Source organism: Schistocerca gregaria, chromosome X (genome assembly GCF_023897955.1).
Source record: "Schistocerca gregaria isolate iqSchGreg1 chromosome X, iqSchGreg1.2, whole genome shotgun sequence".
Lineage (NCBI taxonomy): Eukaryota > Metazoa > Arthropoda > Insecta > Orthoptera > Acrididae > Schistocerca > Schistocerca gregaria.
Window position 1 is genome coordinate 378,381,160 of NC_064931.1, and position 27,332 is coordinate 378,408,491.

General features: G+C 42.5%; 1 protein-coding gene across 1 annotated transcript in view; it reads left to right on the plus strand.

The window, feature by feature from the left end:
* Window positions 1-27,332, plus strand: part of LOC126298069 (protein eva-1) — an 869,024-nt gene that overhangs the window by 613,414 nt on the left and 228,278 nt on the right. The window contains exon 2 of the mRNA XM_049989388.1: window positions 13,116-13,254. Within this exon, the coding sequence (XP_049845345.1) occupies window positions 13,116-13,254 (139 nt within the window). The remainder of the gene's footprint in view (window positions 1-13,115; window positions 13,255-27,332) is intronic.

Below are 27,332 nucleotides of genomic sequence, written 5' to 3' on the forward strand. Positions count from 1 at the left end.
ATATTCTATTGCGGAGAAACACAGTGTCACCGCAGACGTTTGAAGCACTTTTGGCTGTGCACCCCTGCTGTTTCCTTTAAGTTTGCATGTTATGTCATTCCGTGAAGATACGTTCTGTTTTGTTTCTTCTAGTGGACTCTAAATGTCAGGGAATGCTCTATCTTTACTTCAAGATATTTGAGAGTATCACAGTGGAATATGTGTTCTCTTATCCAAGTAATGTTCAGTTTCCTTTTATCTTTCCTATTTCGTAGATGAGATACACAAATCTATGTCTTTCCAGGATTTGGCTGGAGATCGTTATCATCATACTTGTTTAGGTCGTCTACCATTCTTGTTAGCTTCATTTCCACATCGTCAAATGTTTTACCTTAGGCAACCTGTAAAAAAAAAAATGGCTCTGAGCACTATGGGACTTAACATCTGTGGTCATCAGTCCCCTAGAACTTAGAACTACTTAAACCTAACTAACCTAAGAACATCACAAACATCCATGCCCGAGGCAGGATTCGAACCTGCGACCGTAGCGGTCACGCAGATTCAGACTGTAGCGCCTAGAACCGCTCGGCCACTTCGGCCGGCAGCACTCGCTGTATCACCAGCATAAACAAATGTGGTAGTTCCAAAGAGAATAATTGGTTGCTCATTTATGTAGATGTTATACTGCAGCGAAGACAACACACTTCCCTCAGGGAACCAGTTCTATGAATCCTCCACCGATTTTCCTTGTTGTTGTCGCAACGTCTCAATGAGTTTCGTATCCATCGTCACTTCGTCTGAATATGATGAATATGAAACACATTGCAACGCTGCGATGCGGTGAGACCACCACTCGGCTGATCACATGAGAAAATTTTATCTTTGGAATACGCCGAGAAATTCTGCAGTCATATAATCCTTTTTGTTGATGGCGGTATCAGAAACTGCTGTAGGTCCATGAAAGTCACATATGTAACTTTACCGTTTTCATAGCCATCCTCAATGTGTTGCATCAGGTTAAATATTTGTCCACGGTATGATCTTCCTGAGCGAAATCCATTCTGCTTTTTTATGAGGCTTTTTCCAACACCCTCTGATTCCAAACCGAATATCAGACTTTCCAATATCTTACAAATGGCAGGTAATTAAATCTGGACGGAAGTTTTTAGGATCTCTTGGCTCTTTCTCAGGCTTTATAAGCGCCATTATCTTTACTTTGAACCAAACCTTTGGAGTTTGCAATTTTGAAATACAGGTGTTCCTAAATTTTAATGTCCAGTCTTCTGTATGAGATCCAAACCTGTTGATTTCTTATGTTCATGGTTGGTATAGGCATGCACCTTTATTTTTCTTCATAGACTTGAAAACTTGTAGTTCTTCTAAGTTGAAAAGAGTGCTCAGATGGTTTTTCTCATCAACATATGCCAAGAGCTTTTCAGATCTTTCTTTAATCTTACCATTCAAAAGTAACTGACGGGTAATTTGGCTAGTTGTTATCTTCGAGAGACCAGGAGGAGCAGTAGCTGGGTCATTGTTGAGGGTTTTAAATAATTTACATCTCTTCCGGCTGTTCTGTTGCATATTCATATTTGATACTAAGTCAACCCACTTTTTATTCTGGAAACTGATACTGCAAGTCGGAGGTCTTCACCTGTTTAAGTTGGTTGCTCAGAGAATGGCTCATTGTCAAATAGTTACTCGTATCTCCCCACGAGAGACTTAGACCCTTTGTCAAGACTTGAGATATAGTTATTTCTGTATCAACTTCGAGTATACTTACGTTAGATGACTTGTTCTAATTTAATTCTTAATAAGTCTCTAGTGATTGGTCGAGTTTTAGGATCTCCATGTCACATTCTCGTGTAAAATTCTCCCATCATGCTTTATTGAAGTAAAATTGCCTTTCGAACTGAACAGTCTCTGGTTTCATAACTGCTTCAACAAAGCAAGTAGGAGGTCGGTATTAGATGAGTGGGTGTGGCTCTGCAAGTCTTCTTTACTTGCAGAGAAAAATGTACATTGACAGAAATGTTAAATGGATTGTATCCACCACATGATTTGTCACTGTTAAAGAATGGTGGCATATTTGGGCCACGGATTATCGCTAGTCCCATCTTTTCAGTTCAGTCTTCCAGATCTTCTCCGTTGTTTTTTTTTTTTTTCAATTTCGTTGCAGGTTCATGAACTACAGTGGCAGTTATCTCCGAGAGATCAGGAGGAGCAGTAGCTGGCCCATATTACTAGCATTATTGAATGAGGTTAGAAACAAGTTAGTGTTAGGTGGTTCATATATGAATGACACTGTACATGACTGAATCTCCACTATCAGGATCTCTATGTAGCTATCTGATGTAGAACCCACTGAAATTAGTTTAGACGAGGCCTTGCAAACACTGCACTAACGTACGTCGTATCTGATCTTTTAATTATGAGATTCGTTCCATTTTTTCCCCTTTAGTTTGGTTGGACCACTATGGGTCTCTCGAATTAACAGGAAATCTCAGGTTGTTTGTTCCAGATGTTAGACAGTAAAACTTCTTTAACAGATGAAATACTTCCAATATTAACTGACATTATTGTGAGAATTGGTCTTGAAAGAAAAAGCAGATGTCCGGTTTGGTCCTGGTAGTGGCAGGATCTGCCGCTAGGATTACTCTTAACGTTGTCCAGTCTACGTCCCATCGTCTGAACTCTCAGTTTGCTCACTGAGAATAATAGTTTTAATGTACGGTCTTCGAGGAGGCTCCTACCTTGAACCTCAGTTTCCCGCTAAAATGCTTACGGAGGTCGTATGACGTTGCTGACATTGCAAATCAGAGAGATGCTAGAAGATTTGGATCTTAAGACATTTTGTGCGTTACCCGCAATATCTCTATAGCGAATAGGGTTATCAGAATATGCCGAGCTTCAAAGACTCAAGAATTCGTATCTAGCGACAGGAAGGCTAAAATTGGGCCCTAATTTTGGTTGAATAACATATGGCAGAAGTAGGCCTTTCGCGAAGTCTAACTGAATTCAAACTGCCGATATTCATTGAACCATTCTTTTAAATATCTCACCAATTTCGCCAAATGAAGTACCACCCATTTGACCATGCGAAGGTGGAGATTTGACGCAGCGGAGCACGAAGTTGAAAGGTGAATGATAATTTAATTGAAATCAGTTATCCACTGAAAAATTCAGCCGAATGTGGCTACACGAAATAATTACGTCCGCGGGTTCTTCATTTATAAGAGGGCCCACACCACAGTGTTAAACCCAAATCATTTAAAATTTAAATTCTTGTGTTGCGAGCTTCTAGGCTGTGCGTAAATGCGGGCCTTCTCCGATATGCAACCAGCGTCGGCTATGAAAAGGGGCCATCAATCACCTTCCTCACAACCAAGGCAGCAGACAGACTAATCTTGAAAGCGAGTAATCTGCCTGCAGATATCAAAGAATTAGATGTCCTGGCAGGTCAGGTCTATTCGCTAAATTTCGATTACGCGACAAGTCACACAAATCTGAGGGCTGTAAATTCAACTGAATACTTAGGGACTACAATTACAAATACCCTAAACTGGAACCATCACATAGATACTGTTGTGGGTGGAGCCAACCAAAGACTGCGATTCATTGGCAGACACTTAAGAAGGTGCAATAGGTCTACTAAAGAGACTGCTTACACCACGCTTTTCCGCCCTATTCTGGAGTATTACTGTGCGGTGTGGGATCCGCAGCAGATGGGACTGACGGATGACATCGAAAAAGTACAAAGACGGCCAGCTCGTTTTGTATTATCGCAAAGTAGGGGAAATAGTGCCACAGACATGATACGTGAATTGGAGTGGCAATCATTAAAAAAGGGCGTTTTTCGTTGCGACGGGATCTTCTCATGGAATTTCAATCACCATTTTTCTCCTCCGATTGCGAAAACATTCTATTGGCACCCACCTACATAGAGACAAATGATCATCACGATAAAAGAAGAGATATCAGGGCTCGCACAGGACAATTTAAGTGCTCGGTTTTCCCGCGCACCGTTCGAGAGTGGAACGGTAGAGAGACAGCTTGAAGGTGGTTCATTGAACCCTCTGCCAGGCACTTCATTGTGAATAGGAGAGTAATCACGTAGATGTAGACCTACGCAACATGTGCAGAACACTGCACAAGGCCACGGACGAACTGAATACGGGCGCCCGACTCTCATCCTCATGGTGCTACTTTCGAACACAGCTTTTACAGCGACGTTGAAAATTCTACATATCGATGCCACAGAGTGTTCCTTTGTAATGGCCGAACTTTGAAAAGGGTGGGATAAATGGTAGTAAACTTGCTGACCATCCAGCAACTATACCCGAAAAGTGTTCAACTCACCCACTCTCATTCATACTTAAGGTATACCTACGAGCAGCTAATTCAAAGTAATTTTTGTGTTTATAAACAGAGATATAACGATTAATGACATCTTGGAAATGTTTAGCGAACATCCGCCTCTATTATTTTTCGATTCCAAAAGAGCAAGGGATCCTCACAAAAATATAGCCACAGTATTTGGACTTCAGGTATACGCTTTGTGATTGGCCCGGATTGCCGCACGCTTCAGCCCGCCGCTTTGATTCTTGGAACCGCGCCGGCCCCGTTTCGAATCCTCCCGGCGGATTAATAATCTGGACCGCTCCGCCGGCTAGTGAGGATGTGGTTTTCAGGTGGTTTCCCGCATCCGATTAGATGAATACTGGGCTGGTACCCACGTACCACAGCATTTACAGAACTCGCAAACACTTCGAAAACTTCCTCACCTTTTCACCTGGATTTACAATAGATGAAGGCAAACAGGGTATACAAGTGGCTTTTAAGTTGTCATGTGAGAAAAGCTGGAGTTGGATTTCGCGTGACCCATACTTCCGGAATCCATGTTGGTTGGCATTGAGGAGGTCTTCTGTTCGAGACACCTTATTACGTTTGAGCTCAGAATATGTTCTAAGACTCCGCAAGATATGAACGTAAATTATATTGGACGGTGGTTTTGTAGATCACTTTGCTACCATTCTTGTAGATGGATGTGACCTGTGCTTTTTTCCCAACCGGTGAGTACAGTTTTTTCCCACGAGGAAACTACGGTGACAGGTTTTTCTACAAGGAATCTACGGTACGTTGTGGTTAAGAGGGACAAGTTCAGCCGCCAATTCTGTATTGAATCTGATAGGAATTTCAGTGGTTTATGGGCCCATGTTAAGTTTTATCGATTTCAGCGTTTCCGCTTTTCCTACCCTAAATTTCAGTCCTGTCATCCATAAGTGAATATCTAGACAATAAATTTATTGGCATTGACAGCCTTTACGTATTACCCGAACGTCTCTAGATTTAGTGAGAGATCTTCCTATAACTTTCTGTTAAAATAATCATTGAATGCTTCGCGCCTTAACCTTTTGACAGTAAAACACATTTCATTTAGCTCTCTATCGATGGATCCATGCTTTATTTTACAAGTATGGTGCCGTAGTCGTTGTTTCTTTAGAAGTTTCCTTATAGACAGTGTATGTCACGCAGGTTTTTTCCGCCATGAACTGTTGTAATAGGTGCCTGTCAGTCCAGTGCATGGTCAACTATTCTTTTAAACTGGAGCCTCAGTTCTTCTGTGTTTCTCAGGCCAGACGTAAATGTTTGACGTTCGTCATTGGAACACGACAGAACTTAATCTTTACCTAGTTTCCTAAATTTATAAATCTTTTTATATGCTTTAGTTGGCCTTTTTAGTTTGGTATCATTGTTGCTACGACTGCCTTGGGGTCACAGATATCAGTTTCACAGCAAACATCCTAAAAGAGTTTAGGCCTATTTGTTGTCGACATATTTAACACATTTATGAACTTTCTGTTCTCAGTAGTTTTCATATAATGCATTTGGTATTGCTTCGTAGAAGGTCTAGTCACAAACACTGCTAAAAAATCTGTAATTATCCTAATCGATTAGGTGATGATCGAAGTCTACCCATGGAAAACAGTATGACTGGGGAAGATGTGTACTAAAGAGTTGACTTTTTGTTCCTAAGTTATCGATTATGTCTCGGGGTGAGTCTGGTGGTCAGTAGAAGGATCCAATAACGTATTTATGCCTAACGATAATACTGAGTCTTGCGCAAAAAATGTCGCATGCAACTTCTATTTCAACTTCTTTGGCTATGCATTTCTTGCCTAGTGCGATGAATACACCACCTTCACGTACTTTGGCCTGTCTTTTCGACATATTTCGATTTATAAGCACCCCAAAAATCTCACTACTTTCAATTTCGGGTTTTAGTCAGTTTTCTGTGTCTACCATGATGTACGCTCCACTGCTTCTTAAGAGTGCTGGCACTTTCTTACGATTACAGTGGTAGGATTTTAATAGTCTCGTCCATGGGTGGTATTTCTAGAGTTCTGACACGAATACTTTGGGGTCCCTTACAGCTATCGTTGTGTGGACTGAATGGAAAGTCGCATCAACCAGAAATCCTTGTGTTTAGCGCTGCTAAACCTGTTACAGTCACACAGTACCCAACTATATGATGCAAATCTAGAAAGTAGCATCCTAGCTTCTACAGAACCATCAAAGTCTCTCGTTCACCCTTCTACTCAACTCAGGACTAGCAAGCCACAATCACTTATGGGGACAATTAAGCAGTTGTGGGCTTTGTTAAAATTCCGTGAGTACAATTGGTCTTATCAACATTTTCTTTCATTCCCTAAATGATTTAAGTATGGCCTCATAGACCAGTCGTCAGGCATCATTCTTGTCAAATTTGCGACATAGATGGTCGCACCCTGTTCCCTCAGTGGCTGCCGCAACAGCTTCATCAACATGCTGAATGGGGCCTGCATGCATGAATACTGAATGCACAAGGTGATTCTTCGTTTCTCTTGCTACCATTTCCATAAGAGGTACCATTATTTGCCCTTCGCTCGAACTACAGACCGCTTACTCTTTTGAGCTTTCCACCCCCTTATAACGGGAGCAGCAGGCTTCCCAACGAGTGAAGTGTGTCGCTTTGCCTCAGTTTCAGTGTCAGTGAGAGATACCATCCCAAACTTGTTGGTTAGTGGGATGGCTGAAATACACAGAATTCTCCTTGGGCTCAGCGTTTCCTTTACAGAGCCGCTAGACCTACCACTCTCATGCCAACCCTAGTCCAGTCAACGCGGGGTAATAAGTTCTACATTTCCTAAAAAGGACAGATAGCACCAATGGGAGAGGATAATACTTGAGGTACATTTTGTATCTCTTCCCATAACACCCATTCAAAGCAGTTTCCAATCGCCCGACAACAGTTAGGATGATTGCCAGCTGTGAACGAACAGCATCTAACTCATCCGATAGAAGAGAACTGGATTCACAATGGAGCTGCACTGTCATTGAAGCAATGTTGTTCTACTTCTACATTTACGTCATACTACGAAAACCACATTGTGGTGTGTGGCGGAGGCTACTACTGGTACCACTAACGATACCCCCTACCCTGTTCCGTTCGCCAATGGCACTCAGGATGAATGATTGTCTAATTTCTCGAATTTTTTCGTCGTGGTCACTACGCGAGATGTATGTGGGAGGAAGTAACACGTTGTCCGACTCTTCACGGAATGTGCACTCTCAAAATCTCAACAGTACATTTTTCCGTGAGGCGCATCGCCACTCTTGAAACATCCGCCAACGGAGTTTGTTATCATGGTAACGCTGTCGCGCAGACTAAACGATCCTGTGACGAAACGCGCCGCTCTTCTTTGGGTCTTCTCCATCTCTTCTATCAGTCCTGCCTGGTAAGGATCCCATATTGACGAACAATACACAAGAATTGTTCGAACAAGCGCCTTCTAAGACATTTCCCTCATGGACGAGTCATATTTCCTTAAGATTCTTTCTGTGTATCTCATTCTGGCATCTGTTTTCCTACTGTTTGGTTCATACGGTCATTCTACATAAGATCGATCTGGATAGATACTCCTAGTTATTTTACGGTAGATACTGTTTCTAGCAGTTTCTCGTCAATAGTGTAGTAACACAGTAGTGGTTTTCTCTTCAGATCTATGAACAATATGTTACGTTTATTTACGTTCAGGCTCCCCTGCCAGAGCCTACACCGTTCTTATTGACAACTGCATCATCTGCGACCACTCTTAAAGAGCATCCGACGCTTCCTAAAGGGTCATTTACACAGTACGTTCCGAAATTCCCGTTACAAACTTCTAGGGCTTGTAGAGGGGAGTGGGTACATAGTATTACGGTATATTGATAATTTTTACTTATGTAACGTCTGACAGCAAATGACTAAAACACAATTTTAGTGCCATACGCGTTTCGCCTTTATTTTCTGCAACACATCATCAGTGGCTGGTTGCGTGAACAATTTCTTACGTATTACGCTCCTGTTGCATTTTTGGTGTTGTTCTTCCTCTTATGAACACCAATTTGCGGTTTTTTCCACATTCCACAGCACTATGAACTGAACGCTTGTTGTAATGCAATGTTTTGGTTTCTGTTGCCGACTGTCAAATGCAACAGGAGCGTAATATGTGTGAAATTGTCCACGCAACCTGCCACTGATGATGCCTTGCAGAAAATAAAGGCGAAACGCGTATGGCACTAAAATTGTGTTTTATTCAGTTGCTGTCAGACGGTCCATAAGTAAAAATTATCAATATACCGTAATATTACACGCAACTGAGGAAGACAGGACTATAAAAGTTGAAGATGGGGTACATAGTATTTTGAATGGGAAACCATGTCCGGAAACGTACCGCCTCCGTGCTACAACCATTTGAAAACATGTTGGTGACGCGACCACTTTAACGGGTAATTTATTTGGCGTGACCCAGAACATCATTAATAACCAAAGTAATTGCTCGTGTACTCGTTGACGGGTTCTCTTCAAGTGATTCAGTATGACCTCTTCCACTTCGTATGTTCGGCGTCTCCTTGAGCACCATAGTCACGCCTGCTGACGGTGACGGTGAAGGCACCCCTTCCTGCAAGCAGTTGCGTAATTGTGGGTAAAAGGGCATGCCACTGACTCATACGTTGTTGATAACGATCTTGATAAAGGCACCGAACATTTCTTCCATTACCGTGAGCTTCATCATAAAGAGGGATCACGTCGGTGTATTCTGCAAATGTGTACTCAACCATGTTGCTGTAACGCTCACAGACACGTGAATGAGGCTTGAACCAGGTCAGAGAGGTAGGATAGAAGTGAAACGACGTCAGCCACTCCGACGTAAGGACCATACGCCGCGACTACCTAGCAAATATGTTTTCAAACGGCTGTAGCAAGGAAACGGTACGTTTTCGGACATGGGTCCTAATTCAGAAGATTGTCTACTCAGTCGATGCGTTTCCAGACATGGGTTCCAATTCGAAATATTGTCTACTAAGTCCCCTCTACAGGTCCTAAAAGTTTGCAACAGGAATTTCCGAACAGCCTGTATACATTGTAAATAATAACGGTCCTATCATATTTCCTTGGGGTACTGAGCAGAGTACGCTTACATCTGTCGATTTTGCTCTGTTAAGAACGACGTGTTGAAATCTGTCTCCAAGTAAGTCTTCCACAGTAAACAAAAACTTCAAATTAATCTTGTTGATTCTTTTTTTAATTTCTGCGTCTATTCCGCTAGGAGGATTACAAGTTCTGTTTCATGTCCCCATTCAGCGACTGACATCCAAGAAAGTGATTTTTCCTTATAACAATAAAAAGACTTGGATAAAATTTGCCCTGTATATCCTGGAATTGCTTAGAAGTCCAACTCTGCAGAAAAACTCAATCTATCTTGCATCAGAGTCGGTGCAGGTACAAACCAATACATGACACTAACTAATAGAAAGGCGAAAAATAATCTCACGTTAAATAGTCGATTCCGGATTGACCAACAGTTATCACGGTATTACATTCACAAGAAACGACCAAACCATACTGATCAGAACGCACATCTTGTAAATAAAAATATTTTGAACACAGCAAACTGGAACAATCTACGCCAAATGCTGTCTCTTGTAAACAGAGCGTACGGTAGTCTAGATCTGAGGACATAGGCCTGCAAGAAATAATTCAAGACGCGCAAGTCAAATGTACACCCAAAGCTGCCATCATACCATTAAAGAGTATACTGTGGCCACCTGATCTGACAGTCGGCGTACAAAGAGAGCTAGAAGAGGCCATCAGAGGTCCCCCACTGTAGTCATCCAACCCGACTGGCGCAATACAGAAACGTTAACGTCCAATACCGACAACTGCTTGCTGAGCACAAACAGGTGCTGTGGAAAAGCTATCTTAAAAACAAGTTAAAGTGCCATTTGTGGGGTAAGCCGTGCGAAATAATGACGGCAAAATCGAGACGCCAGTCGTTTCGCCCACAATGGAAACTAAAAATCTATCGATGACCTGAAGATGAAAATTTCAGCAGAGTACCTGCTCGGCAAACGCCTCCCGGATGAAGATCCAGATGAAAAACATTGAATGCGTTCATACATTGATAACTACGCAGTTTCGTGAAGACGACGACGACTAGCCACAGCAAAATTGACAAGCGGGAAGGTTCATCGCTGGATTCTGAAATAAATAATAGTACAAGTTATTCAGTTACTAATCTGACAAATTCCTATGCGACACTGAAGACATAGACAAACGGGTGATCGAGACAATAGACGTATACGACGAAAAATACACATTTGCAATTTTAATTAAAATCTACATTGTTTGCGCCGGTGAGAGATCTACCTGTCCCCCACGAACCACAGATACCCCAGTTCCTATAATACAACGTTCTCGATCACTGTAGGGATATAGTCGTGAAATGAACAGCTGACACAAGAAAATTAATCAAAAGAAGTACCAACAAGTGACCATAGGAGCACATTCTGTGGTTATTATTATCATCGTAAAAGGTGTTTGACACCTAGAAACCACAAAGCGCTGTATATCATCGACACTCTCCATGTGTTTCATTCACATTCCGCGGAGTTTCATTGGTGATTACAGATCATAGTCCAGTCCTTACCCAGTAGTTAACGTCATTTCGTCGATTTCAAAACATGAGGTGTCATTATCTCACAGCACTGTCAGTCGGAACATTATTTACACAAAGTACACAATTTTGACTGTGAGAAGCATTATATTTTTCCGCTCACAGAAAACGAATTACTGCTAGTACTTTAGAGCGAGGGGGATTTGCTATTTCGCAAACGCTTGTGCAAAGTCTGTGGAACATCTGCTGTCGACGGAAGTACAGTTAGTCGCTGGGCACGGAGGGTGAGATCATTAGTAGATGGTTCGATGGAGCTCCGCGGTTTGCAGCGGTTGGGAAAACCATCCACCTGGCATATTGCAGCGAGTTAGTGTTACCATCCAAGAGGACAGACGCATTACGGCTCGGCAGTTGGCGCTGCATCTGTCACTCAGCAAAGGAAGGCCACAAAGTGAAGCACTGCCTCCGCCACCAGGACAAGGATTGGTACCAACAGAGCATATACGCCCTTGTTTCGCGCTGAAGGAAGGCTATAGAACGACATGGAAATTACATGGAGAAATATGGTGCGTAGATAAAGCACCATTCTTTCGTGTGTGTAATTCTCACTATGTTCAAGAACGAATTGTTGAAGGAAGAAAATGCCGTGCATTACTTTCTGGGTAACCCTCGTATTTCTGCACACAAACTTGCGTTCACATACGCATCTAAAGTGATACCACAGTTCGTGACGTACTCCAGGGATACCGCAACTGCAAGTACGAACACCTAGGTTTCAGTGGCACACATGCAGTGGGGCCACATTCCGCCACGCAACTGAAAGTCGGTTGTACTTACAAGGGGAGGACACGACGTTGGGACCACGGATTTACTTTGTACGCCTTTAGTAGGACATTAAAACAACTTAATGCGCAAGTAGTAAGGTGTATTACTCTGACATTTCCAAGAAAATCGCAGGAGAAGTTTTACGAGTCTGTTGGGTAACTGATGTATTTGTGCGTCGGTGCCGGATGTTACAGTGGTGACCGGCACGATAGCTCAGTGTGTTCGGTCAGAGGGATAGCTGCCTTCTGTAATTAAAAAACTGAGTGACTGGATCAACGATGAACTCGAACGGGTGTCATGGGACATCCTCCCCAAACAAATTTAACGAACAAAATGAGATAAAACAAAAAGTGGTTAGCGTTCGAGCTACGTTAGACAAAAACGTATGAGGCAGCGGTTCGACTCGCGCTCAAACCTTCATTTTTGTAGTACAAGTGTAAATTCTGTGATATTCAAAAAAATTGCACCTTCACTAATCGTTCTTGGTACACTAGCAACGTCTCACCGCTACGCAGGTTAACTACCAAATGTTGCCGGCCTCTGTGCCTGCAGCTCGAAGCGTCGAGGTGCAAAGTAGTTCAGGTACCTTACCAGACTGCATGTATAAGGGTTTTCGCAAATCACGACAGTCACACATTTTTAGGAAAACTCTATACGTTTCTCTATTTACTTGCCAATAGTTATACATTTGTTTGTATGAGGGGGGGGGGGGATGGAGGGGGGAGTTGATTTGAGGGAAGAGGGAAGAGACTTGACTGCGAGGTCATCAGTCTCATCGGAGTTGGGAAAGATGGGGAAGGAAGTTGGCCGTGCCCTTTCAAAGGAACCATCCCGGCATGTGCCTGAAGCAAGCTAAGGAAATCATGGAAAACCTAAATCAGCATGGCCAGATGTGGGATTGAACTGTCGTCCTCCCGAATGCGTGTCCAGTGTGCTAACCACACCACCACCTCGTCCGGTGAAATATGTTTATTCCAACAATTAATTAAAATTAGTAATTAGCCAAATAACATGAAATTCACTAAAGCTCCATGCAAATGCACATTGTTTTTTTAAATACATTAAGGTCATTTTAAATTAAATAATATGGCCTGTATGAGAAAACTCTAATGCGATAACCTGCACAACACTATTAACAACTGCCTACATTATGTAAGTTGACGAAATATTGAAACCTCTGCCACTGCGGATTTGTACTAACAGCAACTACACATTTACAATTTCTTGTGCAATGTGCAGAAGATTAATCCTCACGGAATGTGGCATTTGCTAAAATTTTAGTGTATAATGCACGAGATGTGGAAAGGAGCAGGCGTCTGGAGTGAGTGGGCGCAGTACTCTCTGTTGCAGACGGTGGTGGAGGCGTGCCAGAAGAAGCGACAGTGCAAGTTCCAGCCAAGCGGGCGGCCCTACGGCACAGATCCCTGCCCCGGGACGCCCAAGTACGTCCACGTCGATTACAAGTGCCGGCCCTGTAAGTACTCCTCAAATGTGACTTCAGCAAAGCTCACTGCACCATGCACAATTTTCTTAAATTGAAAAATTCGCTCTAAGACGTTCACACACTCAGCACTGCTATTTATTGTTTAACAGGTAACAAACCTATAGAAACATATGACAATCATAAACCACAAAAATAGGACCTAACACAAATATACGAAACTATTAACAGATTTATAAAGTAATCAAAAGCTTTATTGATTTACTGCGGTAAATGGTTTTTCATTTAACTCAGAAAAACATAGTTCGTTCAATTACGTACAGTGCAAGATATAAGACGGATATGTGCGGTATACCGTACGGTTGTGACATACTTTGTTCAGGCTATCAGGATCATGGACGACCGGTAATTAGAGTTTAGGCGTCACACACGCTATTGTAGAACATCACCTTGGTATCGGTCATCCCATGGAAATAACACCACAGAACTTCTCAAGTGCCCGTTTAGGCATTGGGATAATATTATTACGGAAGCAGCAGAGATTAAATTAGCAAATGACCTGGCAAATAAGAAGTTTTTTGCTTAAAATCTGCTTGGAAACTTTCTCCTTCCCTGATCAAACAACAGAGCGACAGATGTAATGTTACTTACTCATCTGTTTGTGATTAATATTAACTATCCGTAAGAGGTTGGTCGTATTTCGTTATGTGTTGGCGCTAGTTGTTTATATTGTTGTTATTGGTCGGGGTAGCCCCTCCTACCGAGTGTCGCAATTTCATTGCGCGGCACTCCTCCCGGCGCACTTGTGCCTTGAAAATGACGGGGTGCACTACAAGTAATTGCTCAGTTTCCTGATGTACGTGTCAGATAATTAGCTTACTTTGCCTACTTCCATTCTTTGATGCCATAAATGGAATCATGGTTCTAGCTCGATTCCGCACGAAGCCACAAATTACTCATTCTACGGAAGTGTGATGTAAGGATAGTATTTTGCGTCCATTCTCGAATTTCATTTTGGCATCTTTATAAAAAATTAGCCATACAAACAATAGTTTCATAATATATTAAATCTCTTATGAGGTCTGTTACAAAAAATTGGGCATTTTTTGAAAGTATTTAGAGCATTCAGAAATATAACACTAGGATCGGTAGCTACCACTATGCACATCTTAACCTTATCCTTACACAGAAAGGAGCAAAGTATTCAGCCATAAAAATATGTGATTACCTTCCTTTGGGTAAAGGTGTTGGCAGACAAAGTTTGTAAAACATATTAAAATCAATTCTACTTCACAACTTCTTCTGCTCCATACATGAGTATCTAAATGTACTGTATTGGTGTGGGTGGGTTACATTTATCAAATTTTGATGTAGATTAAAATTAAAACAAAAATCTAGTTATGTAAATGATCAGCGCGTAAGCTTCTTATCACAGAGAAAATGTATCATATTTGTGAACCTACTGACATGTTCCACGTCATTCCGAATTGTCACAAATATGATCAAAAGGACATGTAACGAAACTGGCCTAAACTAGTGCAGTTCAAAATTATGGCAAGTGAACATTTAGAGTGGTAATTATCATCCCAGTTCCATCGGAACTCTAAGCCCACTACGCGGACAATATGATGTTTTCGAACACACAAGCTATTTTCGTCCAAATTTACGACTGTCTTTCAAAACAAAATAATTTACCTGTAGTCTCCATGATCCAGCGTCATGGAGTCGTTCCAGTCCCCTGGAAATTCTGCTACTGGTCATTTACTAGTAATACATCCTACTAATTCCTCCATATCGCTACAATACCTTCTGGGCTGAATACAGAGCCCAATTTATTAAGAGATGCTTTGCATCTTGCTAACCTGGTTCTGATGTGGTTGAGCCGGCTCCGGATTTATCTTGACAGTTGTGCACGTGTAGGTGTTATGGTTAGGTCAATCGGATGTTCCAGTCCTTATATAATAAACAGTTTTCAGTTATCACCGTAGGCTGCAAGAAGTAGGTTGGTGGCTATTATTTAGGTTCTGCACAGACTTTTTAAATTCAAGTCTGATATGTGGAAGGTGAGAAAGACTTTTGTGAACTGGAACTGTTCTGCTCTCATCTGAGAATTTATGGTGCACGTTGGATGAGACACAAGCAATGAAACTTATTTATAACTTAGTCGAACCCACTACCACTCCCCACCCAAGTCACCCGTCCATGTTACCTCTCCCCCTCTCCTCATCGAGGTCACCTCTCAGTGTCACCCCTCACCTTCCCCCCTCAAAGTTACCACTAAAGACCATCCCTAAAGGTAAACTCCTTTTCCCCTCCTCCTGACTCCTCTCTCCTCCCCCTCCCCTTCTCCTACCCCATACAGTATTCCATATTTCGCGCAAATCTAGCCCACTTGTCCTACATAAAAAATTCACAATGATGGAAAAAAAGGTCAGCTGAAATGGCCATGAACAAAATTAAAGATGTCAGAAATGTCAGGAATCTGAATTGGCGTTCTATATCACCTTCTATGTTTGAGATAGCCCACTTCTGTTACTTAAAAAATTTAAGATGAGGGAAATAGGCCAGTTAAAAACGTGGTGTAAACAAATCCAAAATGTCAAAAATGGTGGGGCATTTGATATCTGCTATTATGTTGGAGGTAGCCCACTTGTACTACTTCAAAAATACATTTCCCCACCTTCCCCTCTCCCACCATGTCGCAACAATTGCCTTGTTCCTGTCTCTGTGTACCAAATACTATTACAGAGTGCTGTAGTTGGGCACTCTATTATTATTGTTAATATTATTATTTATAAACAATTTCTGAATGAGAGCTGAAGCAGCACTTAAGTGCTGGAGCAGGCAGCATCTGTCCACACTGTATATGGTATAAGGGATGTCTGTCAGCTGAGGGGACAAGCACTGTTCTGGGCTGCTCGCAGCAGCCAGTGGGTGGATGGAAGGGAGTAGTCCGTCTGGCTGTGCTGTTGTGGGAGTAGCGGAACCAATGGCTGGGCTCTGGGACAATTTTATTTTAATACCTACGACTGAATCATGAGTGAAGCACATCAGCCTGAGCTGAAAAGAAGAAGCACACTTTCGTTTTCCCCACGCAATTACCTGAGCTGGAGAGAAGAATCACATACTTTCTTTTCTTACCACACACCCACCTGCGCTGAAAAGAAGAACGATTCATCGGATGGTGGCTCTTTGTATTACATGTGTTAGTGTAAGGGTGCGTAATGATTAGTTAGGTGTGACTTTGATGTATCCAGTTCACGCACACCATGCTGTGAGTGACGTCTGTGTGTGTGTAAATTCCTAAAGACCAAGCTGCTGAGGTCATCAGTCCCTAGACTTACGCACTTCTTAAACAACCTGAAACTGACTTATGCTAAGAACAACACACACACACACACACACACACACACACACACACACACACACACACACACACCCTGTGGAGGACTCGAAGCTCCGGCAGGAGAGCCGTGCAGTCAGTGACATTGGCGCCTCTAACCACACGGCCAATCCGCGCGGGTGAGTGACGTGCCGCATGCTTACTGTTGGGGTACATAATAATGAAACATCTTTGGATCCCAGCCCCGTGTTCCCCACCTGGGCATCTGCCCTTGTATTGATAGAAATTGCTTTGACTTCGTGGTCCTGGATGAAGCTCAGTGCTTCATGTCCTATGCTTTGTACCCCACCTCCTCCCCCCTCACACTACCTCAGTTACTCCATATTTCTGTACAGTAGCATCTAAGTAAGCACATTCAGATCATTCATACAATGAATTTTCTAGTTGCAAGGCATACTGCTATTGCCCATACCATACCAGTTGAATGCTAATGATATAAAACACGTTCTCAATGGCAGGTTTGCAGTATCCCAGTACAAGCCTGTTGTAATAATTGAGGATCTCTGATATAACAGTTCGCAAATGGTGTCAGCTATGTAGCGATTTATTAATCAGATAACTTATATGTTCCAAAATACATAGTCAGTCTCAACTGCATCTATGATAATGAATACAAACCAAAACAATGAAACAAAATTTTACCATGGTCAGGAGTCGAACGCAGGTCTCCTGTTCACTTTTTTTAAATCTCATTTTGTTCGATATTGTTCGTTGCATTTGTTCGGGGCGGATGTCCCATGACACTTGTCCATTTACTCCGTTTTTTTTTTGTTTTTTTTTTTCTATTACGGAGGACAGCTAACCCTCCGACCGAACACGCTGAGCTACCGTGCCAACTCACTGCGCCACCCTGGCACTGCGATTAACATCAGTGCACGGATTACCCTAGTATGTCTTCCTCCCTAATACAAACTCCAGTTGACGCCCCTGCCCTTCTTGATGTTCCCCTTCTTAACTAGTATCAGTATTGCAGAGACTCTCTAACACTGGAGTAGAACCTTAGCGGTGAACGAAATGGACATTATTTTGCCTCTACCGCAGGTGTAGGTGTTATATTGATAAGGTGAATTATATAGTCCAGAGACGTATAAAGTCTCAGCTTTATCTATGATAATGAATACAGGCCGAAGTGATGAACTGAAACTTTTACCAAGGTCAGGATTCCAACACAGGTCTACTGTTCACTAGACGGATGTGTAGCCACTGCGCCGCCCTGGAACTGCAGTTAACGCTGCTGCACAGATTACCCTAGTACGTCTCGCTCCCTAATACAAACTCCAATGCATGTCTCAGCTAGTCTGATACAACTGTGTTAGCTGTGGTGCCGGTGTGTCGCAGCGGTTAGAACGTGTGCCTACTGAGCAGGAGACCAGGCTTCAAATCCTGGCCTTGCTTCAAATTGTAATTCATTGCTTTGGCCTGTATTCATCGTCATAGAGAGAGATGACACGTAACATGTCTCTGTAACGTATAAATATGCTGGTTAATATATAACCTTCACCTGAGTTACAGGCAGGATTATCTTCACTTTATGAGAGCTAATGGCCTATTCCAGTGTTACAGAGCCTTTGCAGTACTGAAACGAGTTAAGAAGAGGAACATCAAGATGGGCTGATGTGTGAATTTGAGTTTGTATTAGGGAAGGGGCATGCTAAGGTAACCTGTGCAACTGCATGAGCTGCAGTGCCTCTGTGGTACAGTTTTTAGTGCATTTTCCTAGTGAACTGGAGACGTGTGTTCGAATCCTGCCTTGGCACAAGATTTGATTAATTCCTTCTGACTGCATTCATTATCATAGATATGTAGTGACTCTGTATGTATGGTGTCAATGTTCCAGCAGAGAAGTTCCAGATGTGTTATTGGAAAGTTATAGAATATGCACTGTTAAGTCCCATAGAGAGAACTACTGACAGTGCAAGTAGCTAGCAATTTCGACAGTATGCAGTACACTCATTTCCAGGAAGAGACATTTAGGAGTCTATGTTCACCAGTGATGCAATTCATTGTGGACTATATGGACGAAAGGACTAGAAGTTGTATGTAAACAGTTATTTTGAAAATCTTGTTCGTAATGTTGTTGAGAAAGTTCGCCAAACAGGTATTTCGCATTCCGTGGATGGTATTGTGATGAATCATTTCGACATTTGCTGTACCCTGGAAAAGACATTTATATTCCAAGGAATAATTCGGTGAGATATTACCTCAGAACTGCAGTCATATATGAAGTTATTTGCGTGTCGTGCTGTTAAGCTTGAACTTTATAGCAAATGTATTCTTCTTATTCATAAAAAAATTGTATATAAAAGGTTAAGTTTTATTATCGTCTTATAAAAACCATTGCTGTTGTATGATTACATTTAATTTGTATAAGTACGAAGTGGACGAAATTTTGTCATCATGAAGTTATTGTGAAGGATTGGTCATGTCCGAAAGATGCTGCGAATGAGATGCATAATAAAGAATTACTACCAATTCTATTAGAAACGTGGAAAGTCTGATATGGTATTGATACTGATCACTCATCGAGAAGGCATACGTTATGAAAAAAAAGGTAATGTATTGTCAAGAGCACTCTTCTAAGAACAATACAGACTGCCTCAAATAAGGAACTATTTCTATTTCTAGAGACATATCAAAACAGATGCATTCTATCGCAAAAGTACACACGTCTTCCAAAACAAATAATTCCAGATAATGCGAATTTCCTTGCTGCTTTTAAACAAGTCTCGTGTAATGTAAAAGCAGTCATCAACAGCCATGTCCGTAGTGAGATGTCTTTTTGTTAATTTCATTCTATCTGTAACTACTTTTGGTAAGGAAACACGTACGGTTTTATTGTCACTGACAAAACGAAAGCAGGATTTAATGGACGATATCGACAAGCGCTTTATGAATAACCCATAGGTACGTCGAAGCATATATAAAATAATGTTTCATGAGTGAGATGGGGTTGACCTATTCCATTTCGCTTAATAATTTTCAAATCAAGTGATTAAAGAAAATACGAGGCAATGGAGCACGTACCAATCGAGGGCTGATCGTAATCCCGTTTTGCAGCAGAATACTAGATCACATTCTGAACGAAATAACCTTCATCTCACCTACTGAGTTGAAAAATAGTTTTTTCTGTAACTCCAAGAGGAATAGGACTACAAATCCCCCTGAACTCCTTAATGGATTTATAACTCTTTATTATTTCTAAATTTTCAACTTTCACCTAACAACACTTTACAACTCCTTGAATAACAAGAATCTGACAGGTTTTAACAGAGCACAACTAATAAAGCGCAACAGAGCTACTCACCATAGAGTGAATAGTTTCTTCACCTGCCAAAAACAGTGTAATAGGAAAACACACAAAAATTCCCAATATCTGAGAGACAGTACTACACCAGTTTCATACCATCTGTAAACAAGCCCTCTAATGATGTGAAAAAACAGTTCGTCATGCGTATGGCTACGTTATACCACTTAATAAATTTCGATGAAACCATCAGTCATCATAATCAGCATGTAAGCTCTAGAACTGCATCGTAGAATGTAACTGATGCGGGTAGCTATCATAACAACCTTCATCAGCGAACGTATTCCAAATATGTATGGGTTTCATCTCGCCGCTGTTGAGGTATCAGGAGCACATACAAAAAAAAGTATACAGAGAAAATAACCGGATTACTCAGGAATTTTACAATAGAAACAGCAGAGTTCCTGAGAGGTGTCGCTATACTATGCAGTGGATTGATGCAATCTAGGACAAAAAAAAGACGAGCCACTAAGGAATTATGCGAATGAGACGTAAATTCGTAGATGTGGTGTACATGTACAGAAAAACAAAAGATTACAATTTTAGAAAGGTGGATGATTTATTCAAGAGAAAGAGCTTCTCAGTTTCAGCAAGTCAATAATGCGTTGGTCCTCCTCTGGCATTTATTTAAAGAATTGTCGGATGTCCTCCTGAGGGATATCGTTATATCAAACTGTCACGTCAGAGCGCTGTGCCCATAATGTTCCAAATGTTCTCATTTGGGGACGGGTCCGGCGACATCGATGGCCACGGTAGAGTTCGGCAAGCACGAAGACAAACAGTAGAAATTCTCGCCGTGTGCGGACGGGCATTATCTTGCTGAAATATAAGTCCAGGATGGCTGAGCATGAAGGGCAACAAAAAGGTGCGTAGAATATCTACGACCTTCTGCTATGCTGTAAGGGTGCCACGGATGACAACCCAAGGGCTCCTGCTATGAAATCAAATGGCACTCAAGTTTATCACTCTTGGTTGTCTGGTGGTGTGGCGGGCGACAGTCAGATCGGTATCCCATCACAACCTGTGGCGTCTCCAGACATGTCTTGCCTGGTCGCTGGGCTCAGTCCGAAGCGGAAGTAATCATTGCTGACAATTCTACTCGAGGTAATGAGATTCTAGAGCGAAGACGTGTCCTAGGACGTCCCGGACAGCGGTGGGATGCCAACCTGACCGTCGCCCACCATACTGCCCAACAACCAGGGGTGATGGTTTGGGGTGCCATTTCATTCCGTAGTAGGAGCCAATTGGTTGTCATCCGCGGCACTCTTGCAGCACAACGAGACGTCGACGATATTCTACGCTCCGTTTTGTTGCCTTTCATGGGAAGCCATCCTTCGCTTACATTTTAGCAAGATAATGTCCACACGAACTCGGCGAGATTATGTGCTGCTTGCCTTCGTACTTGGAAAACCATGCCTTGACCACCGAGATTGGCGGATCTCTCTCCAATTGAGAGCATATTGAGCATTGTAGGCAAGCCCCCCAACCGGGTCTGGATTTTGAGATCTAGCGCACGAACTGCACGGAATTTGGCACTATGCCCCTCAGGAGGACATCCAATAACTCCATCAGTCAATTCCAACCCGAGTACTTGCTTTCACAATGACCAGAGGTGGGCCAACGCTTTATTGACTCGCTCAATTTGTTAAGCTCCTGCTCTTGAATAAATCATCGATTTTACTTGAAATTGTAATCATTTGTTTGTCTGTACATGTACATCACAGCTACTGATTTCCGTCCCATTCGGATTCCGATAATTCCTTCGTGATGCGTCTTTTTTATTTTTATTTGTTTATTTATTTATTTTTCTAGTACTTTTTTTTGCCCTAGAGTGTATGATACAACCACAGCAATGAATAAGAGTTCTGCACATAATAACACCACCCACAAACAGTAGGAGATTTTGCAAGCGTAAGACAATTTTCATCCTAAAGCTCATTAAAAAAGTGCAGAATCCACAATCTTTGGTAATTAAGTAAGGAGTTGCGTAAATTCGTAAGTAATTACCTCCTGCTCAATAGAAACTTGTCAAAACACAGTGTTGGGATGCCAGAGGCAATATCACTTACATGAAATTATCGTTAACACTAGTTAAGGAACAATACTACCTACACAAAGAAGGTGGACAGTAGCTTCCGTTAGGTGACCATTAGAATTTGTTACAGCTGACAGGCTGAGGTAGGTGGTAGAGTGCTATGTTTAACAGATAATGGACACCTCACTCAGAAAGTCAGTGTGTACTGTAACATACAGAATTGACCTACATACTGGACACCCCACGGCACTCTACTGAAGTGTGTCATAGACAAACTATCAGCTTCGTCTGACCTTTACAACAGATGAAAGGCGAACCACTCTGTTCAAAGCAAGTTGTGGACCAAATTATGAAGGAGTTGAATCGAATACACTACGTAAACACTAGCTGTAAAACAAGGTAACGGTAAAATATAAAAACGTGAAGCCAAAACGTGGGAGATGCCGAAATGGCGTCACATAACTGTAATCGTCTTCACTATAATAAACATACGACACTCAGTTTCATATACAAGAACGAGGGAACCTCAAAATCTATGTTAATTTTGTTGAATGCTGCAGTACACTTAAAAGTGACATAGATACATGACAGTTCTTCAGAATAGTTACTAAGCCTCTGTAAATAACTGCCGGATCATTCTACCAATCGTTCAGTTCCTCGACGATACAAATTCTCTCTACGGTCACGGAGTCGTTCGAGACCTGCTGTGTGAACATTTTCAGCACTGGAAAATCTGCAATTGCTGTGTATCAGTTCCTCAGTTGTCTGCACATCCTCACCTGTGGTCGATGTCAATGGTCTTCCTTCCCGATCAGCGTTACCCACGACTCTGGCTTTTATCCAACTGTAGGCATCATTTCACTGAGGCAGGACTCCACAGTACATTTGATCTATACACTGCCAGAAATTCCCAGTGAACCTGTGTGCATTTAGACATGTTACCCACAAGAATCATACTGCACCGCATTACTTCAACTTTGTAGTACATTTCCAATTACCGCACAGCTGTTACCTGTACCACAGCAGAAACATGTGTGCAGGAAACTCAGAACCTCTACTCTCGTCTGACAACATGTCACTCTTGCTGCACAATAATCTTAGTGTGACACTACATGTGTTATTTACTTTCTGAAGTCCCAGCATAGATGTTTGGATATTCGGAAGGAGAGAGTAACGGTATACATCAGAAGCTCACAGAACTTAGTAGCGATAAACTGTTGGGACACGCCAAGGCACATCCTACACCAGAATCATTCGTTAATAATCTGTATCATTTGGTGAGACTCCAGTGGATAAAAATGGCTCTCATACAAATTGGAAGCAGGATGTAGCTGTCGTTGAACAATTCACTCAGTAGTCATTATTTGGCTTGACATGTCTGTCAAAATCCAGTGTTCTAATAACATCAGCATGTCGACATTGGTTCAAAGTTGCATGTGCTTCTGAGCGCTGCGTCCCGTGGTAACAGTACCATGACTATGTTGCTCGAATACATCTGCGAGGAGTTGTATGAATTTAACGGAAATCACATAGATTTACATCCCCCACTGCACATGCTCCTATTCCACGTTACACTTTATGTTTACTGGATACGTGCAGTGCAGAATAAAGAGGGGATAGGGACATGGGAGACTACGACCAGTTAGTACTCTCACCTAATGTAAGTTACAGTCTCCAGTGCTAGTGGACACTGAAGACGATAAAGGGGACATTATATTTGGTACTTTGCAGGAAGGTGTTTCACAGGAGTATGCGATTAGGGATGTAGGATGTTTCAGTAAAAAAATTGAACTAATCAAACACTACACAAAGTGTTTGCTTTAACCTGAGACAACTGAATTCTCGAAAACGACGCACAGTACGAAAAAAAATGTTCTTGGTGCAGAGTTAATATTAGTAAAGTAAAGTGGACGTCTGTCTATGCTACAACTGGTCACCTCCTAACCACCCCTCTGCGTGGGCGGGGTCAACTTCGTATTTCCAAATGTTATAACCTATTTTTATTGCATATTCTGACTCTAAGCCATAAAATACGTACAGTTTACTCAAATAATTGTTTCCCACCCGTGGTAGATGGCGCTGTCACCGATAAATTTCAGTTGTCTGTTTTCGCAATTAATTGCTTCTACATTTCATTTACGCTTTAAATGTAAATCTTTGTGTTCTAACGGTTTTCGAGATATTTGCTTGTCTCCAGTTTAAACAAATACCCTGTATGTCCTCCAATGACTATTTCAATAGTCCGCAGCTCGTGGTCGTGCGGTAGAGTTCTCGCTTCCCATGCCCGGGTTCCCGGGTTCGATTCCCGTCGGGGTCAGGGATTTTCTCTGCATCGTGAAGACTGGGTGTTGTGTGATGTCCTTAGGTTAGTTAGGTTTAAGTAGTTCTCAGTTCTAGGGGACTGATGACCATAGATGTTAAGTCCTATAGTGCTCAAAGCCATTTTTGCAGCAGCCACCAGATGGTAGTCACAAACTCTGACCACTCTCTGCTTCCATCCCACGTCCCTCTACGCATCGCACTCCTCCACTGACAGTATTTCCTGTCGCCAAATAAAACGCTGTCAACCGTGGACTACATTGCTTCCGCCTTGTACTGGCGGAGATGGAAATCCTTCCGCCGACAGGCACAAAACACGATGCGCCACCGACACTCACGCAGTTCGGATCCTGCAGTCAGACAGTTCAGTTCAGTGCCTGCAGACAAAATTCCGACTTATCAGTCGCTATTTAGGGAGTAACAGGACAATCACTAGTGTCTGCAAAATTACGTCTGTCAAAGATACTGTCATAAGGACAACACCCTAGACTGCCAAGAGACAGCAAAGTTACTTAAAGTTCATTGTATTGGGTATAGGACATCCAGTGCCACGCACCCAACTGCACTAAAGTTAAGTATCGTACTGTAACACACTCTTAAAAAATGTTATTGTCTATTTCTTACTGTGCTGCTACATTCCTGTTCTAGCGCCACCCTGTCAAGCAAGTTGATACTAAATAGCGTGCAGTCTGCCGCCTTTAAAGAGTATCGCAGTATTCCACTTTCGAGTTACCTCGGACGTTTAGGCAGGATTAATTGTAACAAAAAATGGTTCAAAAGGCTCTGAGCACTATGGGACTTAACTGCTGAGGTCGTCAGTCCCCTAGAGCTTAGAAATACTTAAACCTAACTAACCTAAGGACATCACACACGTCCATGCCCGAGGCAGGATCCGAACCTGCGACCGTAGCGGTCGCGCGGTTCCAGACTGTAGCGCCTAGAACCGCTCGGCCACGTCGGCCGGCTAATTGTAACATTTTGTTACAACATTCACTTCACTTAATAATGAAACCTTATGACATATCAGAAACTGGTTTTGATTTACGCTCATTAGGAGTACACTGATCAGCCAGAACATTAAGACCACCTTCCAAATAGCTGGTATGTCCACCTTTGGTACGGTAACAGCGGCGACGAGTCGTGGCGTGGTAGCAATGAGGCCTTGGTAGGTCGCTAGAGAGAGTTGGCACCACTTCTGCAAACACAACTCACCTAATTCCCGTATATTCCGCGGATGAGGGCGATGAGTTCTGAAGTCACATCCCAGATCCATTAGATCGAGTTCAGATCTGGCGAGCAGGGGATCCAGCACGTCAATTGGAACTCGCCACTGTGTTCCTCGAACAACTCCATAACATTACTGGCCTTGTGGCATGGCGAATTATCTTGCTGAAAAATGCCACAGCCTTTGAGAAAAATGATCGTCATGAAGGGGTGTACGTGGTCTGCAACCAGTGTGCGATACTCCTTGGCCGTCATTGTGCCGTGTAAGAACTCCATTGGACCCGTGGATGCCCACGTAAAAGTTCCCCACGGCGTAATGGAGCCACTTCCAGCTTGCCTCCATCCCTCAGTGCAGGCGTCAATGGGTGTTCCTCCGGAAGACGTAGGATTCGCGTCCTCCCATCGGCATGATGAAGAAGGTATCGGAATTCATCAGACCACGCAACCTTTTGCCACTGCGCCAACGTCCAGTGCTGATGGCCACGTGCCCATTTCAGTTGTAGCTGGATGGGTCGTTGGCTGCCGGAGGCCCATCGTTAGGCGCGTTAAATGTAGTGTGTGTTCAGACACACTTATATTCTGCCCACAATTAAAGTCTGATGTTAGTTCTGCCACAGTTTCTCGCCTGTCCTGTTTTAACAGTCTGGCCTGCGTACGACATCTGTATAATGAGGGGTGGCCGCCCAGTCCCACGACGTCTGGACGCGTTTCATGTTGGTTTCGCCACATGTTGAAGATACCCACCACAGCACTCCTCGAACGCCCGACAAGTCGTGCAGTTTCCGAATTGCTCGTGCCAAAACCCCGGGCCATCAAAGTCTGCCCTCGATCAAACGCAGATAGATAGAGCTCCTTCCCCATCCTACTCACGGATAGGATCCTCGCTGATACGACAAGCACCGATCGTGTGTCATTCCTCGCCAGGTGACGCTGCTATCAGCTGGACGGGTTTATATCGCTAGTCGGTCGGTGGTCATAATGATCTGCGTGATAAGAGTACATAAAATAGCGTAAAAATGGTAATTTCTTCGACATCGCTGTACTTCTTCTATCACAATCATTAAATGATGTTAAAGAAGAAAAAACTGTTCCATAGTGCATATGCGAACAAATTGTAAGGAAACCTGTGGTCCAAGAAATAATTTACTGCCCGACGTTTCGTCTTCCAATGCTGGAGACATCGTCAGAGGTTTTAACGACTCAGAAACCAAGTGAGTGTCAAAGCAGCTCTACAAACCTAACTATTTATGTGTATCCACGCAATGGTTGGTTCGAGACGTCATCAGAACGCTGCCTAAGATTGCAGAGTCGCGCCGATGTAAGTTAGGAAGCTTGTAGTGGGGACGAGTAGGCGCTGTTAGTTTTATTTAGCACTAACGCCCACAATTTGTCTGATTTCAGTTCTTCGTTTTTTCTGTTAAATTGTTTTTGTGCTTTTTAATCCCTGCGGCCTGTCTGGACAACCTAGCGTAGTAATGTTTAGATATTGCTAAAACCATACTGTCAGAGATATATAATACATGTGCTCCCAATACATAGCGATACAAAACATAAAATCCACAATTTTGTAACATTTCGTTATTTGTTTGAAGATATTTCGCCCACATATGAGTTCTTTGATACACATTCAGTAGAGGATACACAATTTTGCACATGTCTTCAATATATCTATGAAAATGGCTATGATCATGTGCCATTTGCTCCCAAGTACAAGTGCATGCAGCTTGACTGGCAAAACCTCATGCTGTTATTTTATAAGCTGTGTTACATTTTTATGAAAACCACATTTTCTTATTAGACAATACAATCTGTGCAGTCATTACAGC